Raw genomic sequence first — 13,168 nt, 5'->3', positions numbered from 1 at the left:
TAGGGCCCCTTAAGATTCTTGATTGACAATAACTCAACTATATATTCCCTCGCAACTATATATTCCCTCGCACATCTTCAATTTACAGTGCATAATCTATTTTTCTTTGTAATTCTGTTAAATTTAATAAGTTTTTAGATCTAATAAATGTCTGACTCGTTCAGATCGATTTTTAGCAAGATTATATGTCAAAAAATTATATATTTTTTTTCCAAAAAAAAATATGCAATTCTCAATTTCAACTTGTAACCTCTTGAATGTCACTGACTATTTTTATTTACCATAATCTAACTGTCAACTATATCGATTGTGCATTATGATAGTTTATCTATACTAATTTAGTAATTTATCTATTCTGATTAGGACGTTGCAACATGGTAAATCATGCAAGTCAATTTTAATTAGGGCCCCTTAAGATTCTTGATTGACAATAACTCAACTATATATTCCCTTGCACATCTACAATTTAGATAGCATAATATATTTTTTTTGTAATTCTGTTAAATTTAATAATTTTAATGATTGAACATATGTCCGACATGTTCAGATCAATTTTTAGCTAGATTATATGTTTTTTTTTTAAAAAAAAATCTTTGCAATTCTCAATTTCAACTTTTTTGGACTTGAATGTCACTGACTAATTTTATTTACCATAATCTAACTATCAACTATATCGATTGTGCATTATGATAGTTTATCTATACTAATTTAGTAATTTATCAATTTCGATTAGGACGTTGCAACATGGTAAATCATGCAACTCAATTTTAATTAGGGCCCCTTAACACTATTTAATTATATGTTTGTAGCATACATCTATTGACATTACTTGCATACAATAGTAGGCCGGCTATGAGAATTTAAAATTTTGAAAGAAAATTCAAAAATTAGTTGGTGCGTGGTGAATGAAAATTTGAAAATCTGTCCATTCAATTGAAAATTTGACTACCAATTATATGGCGCCATTTCGCTAAAATTTTCATTTTACGCTGTTGGTGCCTTTAGTTTGGTTTCCTCCCAATCATCAGAACACATATATATATACATAGATAATACGCAGCTTTTGATTAACATTTTGCAGACAAATCACATAATAATTAAAATCATGAACAAGGTGAGAGGAGCATTCCATCAAGCAGAGGAGTCATCTAGTGCGTTGGGATTTCCAGATTTCTTTACCAGAAAAACATGTGGTATGTTAAGCTAACCATACTGCTAGCCTTAGTTTTACTCTTTTACAACTGAATGTTTAGCCACATTTGATCTTCAAGCCCATTTGACCATGGAGCTATTTCGAATCACATTTAGGGGCATCGAATCTGGATGATAGAGACATTGGTGATGGTTCCTCTTGTTTGCGGAAGAGATAAATGAGATAGATAAGACTTATGAGGACTATGAGACTGATGAGGCAGTTGAGACAGATAGAAGCGGGCTTCGAGGTTCTTCCCTTCACACTGCTAGTCAGAGATCTTGCCGATGCAGTTGTTGAGCAGTGAGTGATGGCTGAAGATGAAGGCCAATTTATGGAGGGACCTAGTGGGGCATTAGGATAGCTATGTTGTGGTGTGTTTGCAAATGGTGGCACAACAGGAAGATCAGTGGGCTGACGGACATTTGGGGTAATTGTTGAGGTATGGCCGGTATAAGCCCTCCATGCCGCATCTGCCTCCAGGAATGATCTATAGGATTGAAAAACTGCTCCGCTGTACCTGTTCGTGGCAGCTTGACATTCAACCCAAGTTTGCATCACACCGGTTCTCCTGTCGGAGAAAATAACGTAGTACTTTTTTCCGGCCATTATATGTGAAGCGATGTTGCGTGATAAAGATGAATTGGATGGACTCCTTGCAACTACCTTAATAGATCCGGACTCCAAACTTTCATTTATTTGTGATCTATAATATGCAGCTGCACCTATAGCCTATTTGAATTAGAAATATTTATTTAGTTGTTTGTTTGGTGTATAATGAAATATTTTTTAATGGCTAAATGATAACAGCTGTATAAAAAAAAAACTCATTTGAATCCCACAATTTTGGTGTATAACATGCCTCTTGCTCCCAAATGTCATTATTGCAGGTCAGGCTTTGGTAAATAGGATTGTACACAAAAGTTGATATATCACTTTTAGCACCGATTGGCGCAAAGCTCGAACATTGCATACAATTGTGACTTCAAATTCAAAGTGCAACCCAGATATCAATGCATTTGTAACTTCAAATTTGAAATGTGTTGCGATTAAAGGAAGTGGGGTTGAAATCATTACTCTTGAGGGAGCCAAAGGAAGAGAACGTCTTCTAGATAAGGAAGTGTGATATGAGTGCGGAAGCAAAAGCCTAGACCGTAGGGGAACACGCTGTCTTCCATGTTGATTCCTTCAATGGGCGGTTTCTCTTGAGCTTGGACGGCATGAACTAAGGCTTGAAGCGACTCCTTGAATCTCTTACCTCGTGCTCGTGTCACTGTGTCTTGAGGGACTTTCACGGGGTCTACTTGAACACCATGGGCCTCTTGCTCGTTCGCATCAAAGTGTGTTGCAGTTAACATCATGTCGTCTTTTCTGGACAAGAGAGCCAAAGGAAGAGAACGTGACCCTCGGCCCTGCTGTGAGGGACGGAGAGCAAGTTTTTGGGGTTGCCAACATTTTTGCTTCATTCAATGACACCTTTATTCATGTTACTGATAGCACTCGATGATTGGTGGTAGAAGGAGAAGAAGGCTGTAAAGCTTTGTACTGTGATAAGAGCAAAATACAAGTCAATTTTTGCAGTAACCGTCACTCTCGTTTTTAATGGTGCTGCCTGCAGTAACTTTGATCATAACAGAATTTTGATTGTGATATTTTAGATATTATTAGTTGCTTAGTTTAAAAAAAAACAATTTAATGTAAATAAATATCAACTTACTGTCATTAATTTGTGTGTCATTAATTTGATAGAATGTGTAAGCCACCAAATTACAAAAGACCGATAACGTAGTCATCCAAATTACAAAAGACCAATAACGGCCTGACCAATCAAATTACAAAAGACCAATAACAAGCCACCAACAAAGATATAGTTACTCATCATGCCCATCTAATATCACGGCAAAAAACATGTACAATTAATTTTCTAAAATCTTGCAGCTTTTTGAGCTCCACATGAGTTTACAACGTAATCATCCGAACAAGTTCTCCAATCCGGCAGAAATCATACATGCAGAGGTGTCGAACTTCATTGCCTAAGTCCAGGAAAAGGTCGAATGCAATCCTCAGATGATCCAAACTTGTCACCTTTTAACATGCATCACCTTTCATTCGTAGTTGAATGCAATAGTAAAATATAGATAAAGAGAACAAATAAATCAAATTGCTCATTCCTTAGTTAGCTTACATGTAACTTGAAGCTAGACTTAACATCACCACAGTGTTCCATGAATTTTGCAATGTAAACCCCGCAATCATTGCTGAATAAGGAAAAAAATAGCATTCTAGATCAAGTCACATTACATAAATTCGTCTTATGGTAAAGTAACAATAACTCTTACCCATTGCCCTGTTTGGGACAATTTTCAGGCCTAGTAAATTTGTAGTTGTTCATATCTCCTTTATGTCCACGGCCAACTCCATATGACAGTGCCTCTTCAATTGCTGCACACTGCTCAAATATCATTAATTGGTAGACATCAATCAAGTTAGTTCTAGTTACAGGAAATGTAACAAGATTAAGCACCTAGTTGTCACTCACAACAATCTTGCCATTATTCTCCCTTTATTTGTTAATAGCATCGCTATCGGGTACAGAGTCGCAAATGAAAACCTGACGGCTAATTATGTCTATAATACATAAGTACCAGTGTTCCTAGTTCCAGTTCATGGGTAAACAAATCTAACACAAGTTAACCAAAAGTCAAACTTACTATCTTGGCAATTTGTTATCAAAAAGCAGATCAATTAGTCTCGCACGTGTTTTCGGTGGTAATTCCCCATCTCTAGTACTATTATCTCCCTATAATAAGTATGGTTAGCCACTTGTTTAGACATAAATATCAAACAGTAACATGCAAATCATTTTTATAAGTATTTATGTACTATTTCGATTCGACAATCTGGATTATCGCCATTGCATGGTTGCTTCCTTTTCTTACAGCATCGAGCCTGTTGAAATTGAAACTTTAGTATAATTCTAATCACCTTAAACTATCACCGGTAATTATGCAGGTAACCTTTGTTCGAGTCAAAGACACACTGCAAAAGCTACCTTTTTAGGCTTTGGAGAAGCATTCTTCTTCTTGAAAAGTCTCTTGCTCGCTGGGGAGATTTGAATTTTATGCTTTGGTACAACCCCCTGACTAGTCATACTTAATAGCCTGGCCTTCACAGACCCTGTGGAAGACATCTCTGAGTCTGGATTTGCAAGTCCAAGAGCCTTATTGATGCAAGTTTTTCTAGGCAGTTTGTCATCCATTGAAGACACCCTAAGTGAGGCTTCCTTTTCAGCTACTACCTCCACATTGTCCACCTTCACTGGAGAAGTCACATCTATGGAAGTATCCCTCTCATATTCAACAAATTTGGATGTTAGATCATTTTCTTGGTTTTCTGTTTGAGGGAATATATTCCATGCAATAGGCTCTTTAAAACAAACAGGGTTGCATTTTGGCTTGTACTTCCTTAAATAGTTCTTGCACATGCCATTTTTGCTGTTAACAGCATTTCCATTCCCTTCCCCTAAACTAATTGCAATCGCTTCTTTGTCCCCAGCTCTTTCTATAAATCTTTTCATCTCACCGACTATTGCATCTTGCATTGTCTTCAACGACTGTGCCATGCTACACATTGAATCCCGAATTTCTTTGTATTCCTCTTTCAACTCCCTGGTGGAATCTTCAACTTCGTTCATCCTTTTTCCAAGGTTACAGTTTTGACTTTCTTTCCCATGCTGAGCAGTGTACCAAACAGAATCATCCACAATTACCTCAACCTGTAATGAATGTCTATAATTATCGTTTATTTATATGCCTATTTCTAGTAACAAAATGAAATAAAGGAAAAAATCCAACCACCAAAATTTTGTGCAAAAAAAAAATTTACCTCTATTCCATCCATGACACCAAGGTGTTTTAGTCTACTGATCCTTCTTTGCAGTCTATCAATGCCCCAGAATTGTACCCAAGGTTTTGCACGGATATGCAAGGGGATATATGCATCGCCATGAATGGAGAAGTGCTCCATGTAGAATAGCTGCATTTATGTAACAAGTTGGACATAAACCAAAGCTAATTTTACAATTGCAATTTAAGTGACTCCTTACCATAAAAAAGACAACAAAACCATCCACTTGCTCATCTTTCATCATTTGGGCATTTCTTATTCCAATTACCAATTCATCAAGAACGAACTTAGCCCAATTCATATGCTCTATTAGCTCTACCTCGTGCAAAAAAGAAATGAAGGTCCTTTTCACCAGAAAATCACTTATAGGAGCCAAAATTTTGCCTATTACAAGAAGTACGAACTTCACTTTGAACTCCACCCCTCAAGTTTGCATAAAAAAGAGATTTTTTTTCAGGTCAGCCAAGACAACTTCTCCATCTTTAACTATTATGTGAAGTTCTTGTTCCAACAGATCATTTGTATACCAATCTTTCTCTAAGGTTGCAATGTTGACACCATTTGCTGACAATCCCAACACATGCTCTACATCCTCTGTCATAACTTTGATGCAACACCCATGGATATCGAGAGTACGGCGTTCGCAATTAAAATTATTAACCAGCCACTGCCCATCTTCATGCAAAGCTTGCAAGTTTAGCAAAGAACCAAATCCCAATTTGGTCACCGCTATCCTATGTTCACTGTTCAGATTATCAATCACTTCCCTAATTGTTTTTGTTGACGTACTGCTCCTCCAACTTGCTTGTGAGATTCAAGTTACATTTATTGCCATCGTTAATTAATGTCTTAAATACTTCCACTCATATCACATTACAAGTATACTTTATACCTTTGCTACACATGCTTGATATTTTGGCAAGACATCTTCTGAAGCCATTGTTGTGTTTTTCTCTTCATCGCGATTGGGTCCTGTAGAGCTTGCATGGTGAAAATTTTTTATCCCACCTTCTGTTTCCTCCGCTTCTGATGATAACAAATTCACAAATGACAAACTTGGTCTTTCAGAACTCATTTCCCTTTGTTCAAATCAATCTAGAAGCAACATTCCGTTTTGCACCCTCATTCATTGAGACGGTGCCGCATACTCTGCTTTGGAAAGTTGACTAAAACCCTACAATCTTTTGGTATTTATGGGGTCTTTTGCTATTATTGTTATTCCAGTATAGCATCTATAGTTTCACTGTGACAGTCCCACCTCTTCTTAGGGCGAAACCTAGAGTGTCAGCGAATTGCCTGCTCAACTCTAGCTAGGGCTCGATCGATCAAAGAACTATCAACTCAAATGAAATTGATGAATTACCTCCCAAGCAAGGGAGTGTAACCCTAATTGAAACATAATCACTACGCCAACTATCCAAAGCTTAGTATATATAGCTAAATGTCAACTTATCACTCCACACTTAATTTACATAGCATAAGTCGAATTTCTGAATTCAAACTTACAAGTCTTCTCAAACAAAAGTTACAAATCTCCAAATACAAGTTTAAAGCAAAATAAAGCTAAGAAAGCTCTTGATCAAATCCATTCCCGATCTATTAAGGAAAATAAAGGGAATGAGATGAGTTAAAACCCAGTGAAGTTCCAAGTAAACAAGTAAGCACATAGCCAAATAAGGGCACAATATGATCAAGTAGAGATCATAATATAAACAAGTAGAGACTGTACAGTATGATAAGAATTTAATCACAGTTCAATTCAAGGATACAAGCGGCTTTCAAAAGCCAGAAACCACTTGAGCTTGATCATAACCGCATCCGTTGACTCTCCGTCAACATTTGTCTTCATAGAATATAACGTCCGTAGAACACTACTTTCATCGTTCTCCGTCCACCAGTCAACTCCCTACCGGGTCTGCACACCATAAACAGTAGTTTGGTAATACTCGAGTATACCGATTTTCAGTGTTCAGTAAACAGTCCCCAAGGTTTATCGGCCTTCTCGACCAATCCCATGCTGGCTCGATAGAACCGACTCACATATGAAGTTGGGTACCCAAACAGTAGCAGTAGTTGATAGGGTATCACCCAAACAACTCAAACACAGTCATACATAGAGATATCACATCTCATAATAACAGTATATGGAGCCTCAGTGGAAACAAGGAAGGTCGAGTGCGATAAAGTACACGCTCGCCTCCATTTTTATCAAAACAGTGTTTGGCTCAAACAGTCGCAAATCAAGTATTTCAAGTTTTCCGATATTTCACATAACAGGTAGCAGGTAGTGGAACACTCACCTGTCAAGTGATGTAGTAGTCAAACGTCAAGTGTCTCGGTTACGACCACCTTCGTTTGCCAACCCTAGGGCAACGAGTGAAATCGTTAACAAATTAGATTCATTTCTCACTCAATTGTAGGTTCATTAAGAGATCAAGTGAGTGGTTAGAGCCACACAATTCATCATGCAAATTTGGTCCAAAATGCAGTAAAAATTCATGAGAAAACAAGTTCAATAAGTGCATGAAAGTTGGATAAAAGAAAAGTTTCATTCAAACTTAAAATGTTCTTCGCGGGTAAAACAGTCGTGCCCGCGCAGTCTCAGTAAAACGGCTATATCTCACTATAGGAAGGTCAGAATATGGTGCTATCGGCGGCATTGGAAACTAGACTCGAAGGGCTTTCCAACGGTACCAATTACACACTCTAGTTCATCCCCTAGCAGTACCAGTAGATCGGACAAGTCGGCTGTTTTTCCAACCCTGGATCAGCCCTAACCTCAAGCCAAACTACATTAGTTCTTGGTGCTATCTTCATTTGTTTTGGTCCAAATTCACCCAAATCAGTCCTCAAATGTTCACCAAGGACCATTGGAGTTCAAAATATAATACATCAACATGAATAAGAATGACCATAGCAGCCTAGCCATCAAGAAAACCAAGCCAGTCCACTATATAGACCAAGCCACTACTTTACTTGCTCAAATTTCATTCCAATTCACACATGAACTTAACCAATCTTTAGCCCAGTTTCTTAGGCATGATTAAGGTGCAAATAAATCACAAAAATCAAGAAGAAACCCTTCCTTCTCAAGCCGGTCAGCCAAGGAGATGAAAACAGTCCACCATTTCCTCTATTCATCCAACCTTTATCCTTAAATGATTTTCACTTAAACAACATATCAAGTGTTAAATCTAAATCAAAAGAGGTTTAAAACATGTAAATACTTCATAAACAACCATGAATAAGGTTCAAACACTTCATCAAACACTTGGTAGGTATACTAACTAACTCAACTATTACTTGTTTAATTCAAGAGATTAACCCCAAATCTCAACCAAATAACTTGTAGTTTGCCATTAAAACTTAAAGTATATAATAAAATACCATAAAAGTATCATTTAAAGAATATTTACCTTTCTTGTAGGAAGCTTAAACCACCAAATCAATCCACCAAAATGAAAGTTTCAAGCTTGAATCAAGCACTTAGGGTTGGAGGAAAGTTTCTCACTAACTCAAGATTTTTCTCTTTTGGTTTTTACTCTTGATCATCTAGGGTTAAAAAGCAAGAATATGGAGCTCTCTCTCTTTCTTTTTGGAGCTATGAAGTTCGGCCAACCTAAGGGTAAGAAAGCTTCAAGATGGTTTAAATTATCTTCTAACCTTTGGTCAAACAAAATCCATGGCTAAGGTTTTGCCAGTTGGCTCCATTCTTGTCCAATCCTCCCTTAATCTTTGACTAATGATATTTTAACCTTTCCAAATGTACCAATACTTATTTAACACCTCTAATCCTTCATGTAAAGTCCCTACCACTAATAAAAGAACACTTGGTAAAATACAAGTAGTGAATTATTTAAAACCAACTCAAGAAAAGGTTTTACTTCCAGTAAAAGGAAATGAAATGGAATGGATGAAAATGTTGTAACACATAGGAAATATAATGCAAGGGCATATTATAAGTGGTCTAAGTTTTAGAATAAGACATGTAGATAAGAAAAAATTGTGTTTTAAAGTGAGGGCCAATACAAGGGAATTGTTGTAACACATGTAAAATATAATACCATGGCATATAATGAGTAGTTTAAAATCTTATGACAAAGCATGTAATTTAGGGAAATTATATTTTAAAGTGAGGATTCTCACATTCACTAATTTATTTAACCACCCAACCCAATTTATATTAGTATTTGCTCTTAGCTCCTTCATGATAATAGGCTTTGCCGGTCACCTTCTCTCAACTGGGCCCCAAAAATATGGATAGAGATGCTTGTGCTGAGCTGTCCTTCTAGGACATGGGGCACGGACGGTTGCGCAATTTTTTGAAAATCGGACCGGACCGGCCGGTTCGACCGGTTGAACCGCGAACCGGCCGTGGCACCGGTCCGGTTCAATGCCATAGTTGACTTTATCAGAAAACCGGTCAAGAACCGGTCGAACCGTAAAAACCGCGATTAAACCGCTATTGAACCGGTTTTCAACCTTCCTCTTTTTTTTTGCAAAATGCAGCTATCAAGATTCGAACTCAAGACCTTTGTAATAGAATACCAATGTATTAACCGTTGCACCATCAAATTTTATTAGTTTTTTTTTTATAACTTATTTATATAAAGCAAACACTTATATTTCTTTTTTCCGTTTTTCTTACAAAATCTCATCCTCTCATGACTCTTTCTTTTTAATTTTCAACTCTCTCTCTCTCTATCCTCTTTTTTTTGTCACTCCCTTTTTAATCAAACTTCTTTATTTTTAATTTATTGATGTTTTCTTCCATCTTTTAATTTGGTTTTTGTCCATTAAATTGAAAAAAGTTAAAAAAGAATTATTTTTTTAACCCAAATTATTTAATGCTACAACCATTCACTTTTATCTCATTTTTTGTTTCTTATCAAGTTTACATTTCTATTTTTGATTTTCTTGACTTCCTTCGAACTCCAAACTTCCTTTTTTAAATTGCAATCTCTAAAACGTAAATTAAAATTTAAGTTCACAATATCTAAATTCTCATAGACGTGAATTTTGTATAATTTCAAAATATTGTGATATTTTTGGATTGGATTTAGACATAATTGAAATCGAGATGAAATTTATTTGTTTTAACTTATAATTTAAAATTTTTATTTTTAAAAAATCCAAGTTATTAAAAAATAGTAAACCTTTCATCATATAGAGTATTAAATTAATCCATCACATGTCTTATTTTGTACATATATATATTTATATAAATAATTTTTTAAAAAATTCATTAAATTGAGATTGAATCTCGACCCTTTCATTTCACCGGTTCAATTAACGGTCCGATTTTTAAAACACTGCAACCGTCCCGGACGGTTTTAGCTATTTTCAATGTCTATCCATAGAGGATGGCATCGTGGCAATGTCTATCCATATGTACTCCTGGGACAGGTCACATGCTTCCGTTTATAGACAAGAAGCTGTCAGAGAGATACCGAGCGGAGCCGGCTTTTGAGGTTAATTCTGGGATTAGGTTTATAAAACAACAAAAGTCTGATTCAGGCTGTTGAAAAAAAAAAGATACCGAGCGGAGAAAAGGGGTACATTTGATCTGCTCTTTTGACTTTTTCTGTGCGACTCCTATCTTGGCAGTATTAGACTATTAGTACAACCACTAAGTTTTGAATTTCTTTTTCTTAATTGTTACGAGTGTAGCCCAAAATAAAAATAAAATTACTTGTATAACCTGAATCTGAAAGACCCGCTAAAAAATTTTGCGATCAAATCCCATTTTCTGGAGGATCTTTTTACAATATATCCGTAGATATCATCTCCACCGAATTTTCATTTTATATTTTTTCTTTTATTGATACGATAGATTCTATGCTATAATGAAATATTTTAACAATATATTCTTAGATATCATCTATACCAAATTCCTTTTATCGATACGATAGATTTTATGGTATAATTATTTCTATTCTACACTAAGGAAACGGGGATCTAAAGAAATTAAAGAGAATGAGGATAAGAAGAATCCGGTGAACCAGTATCGGTTCAAACGAGTGTCTATGCACTTGTTGATGAAATATTTTGAGAAAAGTTTAGATATTAGAATATAGGTCAAAAGATTTGATCTCTTGATTTACACCTAAATAAAATTTTAAATCTATTTTAGTGGTTAATTATTTTAGGAGCAGTTGGTTAAATTCCAATTTTGTCATGAAATGATTCTTTTGATTGAGTAGTTGTCATCTTCGTAGTGATTTGGGAAATTTTTGTAAATGGTAAATGTACAAATGAATCTCTGATTACTTATTTGTCCTTTCTGTCCTTCTCTGGACAAACCAATTAATTTTCCTGGTTAGCTGGTCCTCTGTATTTCTGCAAGACTATTGCCTTCAGCTGAAAATTGAAAACAAGAATCTCGAGGCACCTGCATCTTATAAAGCCACTTGGCAAAAAGCACAAATGCTTGTGTTTTCTGGTCAAGTATTAATTGGAGAAGTCAAAAATAGTTTGAATTCAGATCAATCATCAATCGTTTATGAATGATGTAATATATATTTTGTAATTTTAAGTGAATTATTTGGACATTCTTACAATAAAAAGTGTAACATTTTATTAGTTTTTATATGGATCTAATGCATAATAATTACGTTATGATTAGTGCTAAAGCCCTGGCTTGAATTGGATTAACAAGGACCGGACTCCTTCATAGAGAGACCAAGCACTGGATTTTGTTATTTTCCTCGATATGGTAACATTTTATATTGATTATCATAGGAAGTACAACTTTGGCAAGATGAGGGATAGCGAAGCATTGGCTGCTGACTCCAATTTTAGTTGGGGTATATCACAATGTAATTTGTGGGCTTACGCTAGTTAACCGCAGATATTGTAATTTTAGGATAAGTGATTGTTTTAAGAAGTTCTTTTTTTTTTTTTTTGTTGACGGAGTGGATATTCGGGTCAATCCTTACGAGGCCCAACTAATTCCACTTCGACCCGGAAAGAGAGGCTCCATCCCCCGAACACGATAACCACAGGATTCGGACCCAACTCCTAAGGAGGCTTGCTGAGACCAACCGAGTTACCCATAAGGGGCAGACAATTTGGTGGGAGGCAAGGGTTAAACCCCTGACCTCTCACCCCACCAGGAGAGGTGGTGGTCACTGAGCTAAAGCTCAGTGGTTATAAATATATGTTCTTGTCGCCTTCGTTAATTTTTCAGTCAACAGTTTATCTAACATATATCAAATGAAAAAAATTGCTATGGTATAACTCTAAATTTTTTCCCCAAATATTTTTCTTTCCAAACACGCCTAATAACCCTGCTCAGTCAAAAGCAAGTATTAAATGCCTCCTAAAACTTTCTTTCAAATTATTACACCACTTAACTACACAGAATTTTGAAATTATGTTAAACTATTCCAATTGCACTCTTCTCCCACTTTTTTAAACTATCCTCTTAGTGTTCTGTGTTCAAGTTTTCAAAGTTTTGGACAATTTTTGGCCCTTATCAATTTTTTTTTTTAAAAAGTGGTTAATAGTGAAAAAATTCTGAGTAGGCAAAATGCCAAGTTTAACTCTATTTGCATGCGTTCATGCATTCTAAAGTAAATGTAAAAGCCAGTCATTTTGTACAAACTTGCAGTCACATCCGAAGGTTCTATATTTTTACTAAGAATTTGGTATAGGAGGCAATAGATTTGGCTCTTCTTTAGTATTCACTTTCGACATTTTGCTTCACTATAGTCTTAGATGATTGGTACCTAAAAATGAATGTTTTGAATGGTCAAACAAACCCAAATTTTAACGAAGTTTTAAAAATATGAATCCATAAATTTAAGCAATCTTATACTAATCCAAAAATCTAAGCAATATGGAAACAAGAAAATTTCGAACAAGTTTCCTAATCTTTTGATGTTGATATGAATCCATAAATATAAGCAATTTTATACTAACTCGCAATAGCAGAATATAAAAGTAAATTTTAATAAGGAAGAAAGTTGGTGAGTAAAGAAAACAAAAAACACATGGCGATAAGTACAGAAGGCAGTTTCTCTTTTTACATCAAAAATAAAATCGAGAGGACTGCTTGGGACAATGGCT

The 13,168-nt window shown here is 35.6% G+C and overlaps 1 protein-coding gene across 5 annotated transcripts; it reads right to left on the bottom strand.

Moving 5' to 3' along the window:
* Positions 1 to 2,909: 2,909 nt before the first annotated feature.
* On the bottom strand, positions 2,910 to 9,164 carry LOC140037043 (uncharacterized). Of its 5 annotated transcripts, none has more exons than XM_072080748.1 (8): positions 8,515 to 9,163; positions 7,399 to 7,462; positions 5,991 to 7,013; positions 5,078 to 5,227; positions 4,245 to 4,967; positions 3,532 to 3,641; positions 3,378 to 3,450; positions 2,910 to 3,277 (listed from the first exon to the last, which is right to left on the bottom strand). In XM_072080748.1, exons 3-8 carry the CDS (start codon positions 6,171 to 6,173, stop codon positions 3,152 to 3,154), a joined length of 1,365 nt encoding a protein of 454 aa, XP_071936849.1. In that variant the 5' UTR covers positions 6,174 to 7,013; positions 7,399 to 7,462; positions 8,515 to 9,163; the 3' UTR covers positions 2,910 to 3,151. The 5 variants fall into 5 exon arrangements, 4 of the variants coding, with proteins under 4 accessions (XP_071936849.1, XP_071936851.1, XP_071936850.1 ...); XM_072080750.1 differs by having other exon boundaries at positions 2,910 to 3,294; positions 8,515 to 9,161; XR_011840890.1 differs by having other exon boundaries at positions 3,113 to 3,277; positions 3,532 to 3,634.
* Positions 9,165 to 13,168: the final 4,004 nt, after the last annotated feature.

The sequence above is a fragment of the Coffea arabica genome, chromosome 2e (assembly GCF_036785885.1).
Source record: "Coffea arabica cultivar ET-39 chromosome 2e, Coffea Arabica ET-39 HiFi, whole genome shotgun sequence".
Lineage (NCBI taxonomy): Eukaryota > Viridiplantae > Streptophyta > Magnoliopsida > Gentianales > Rubiaceae > Coffea > Coffea arabica.
The sequence above is the reverse complement of the archived record's forward strand: the minus strand, read 5'-3'. Positions and strand labels throughout refer to the sequence as shown.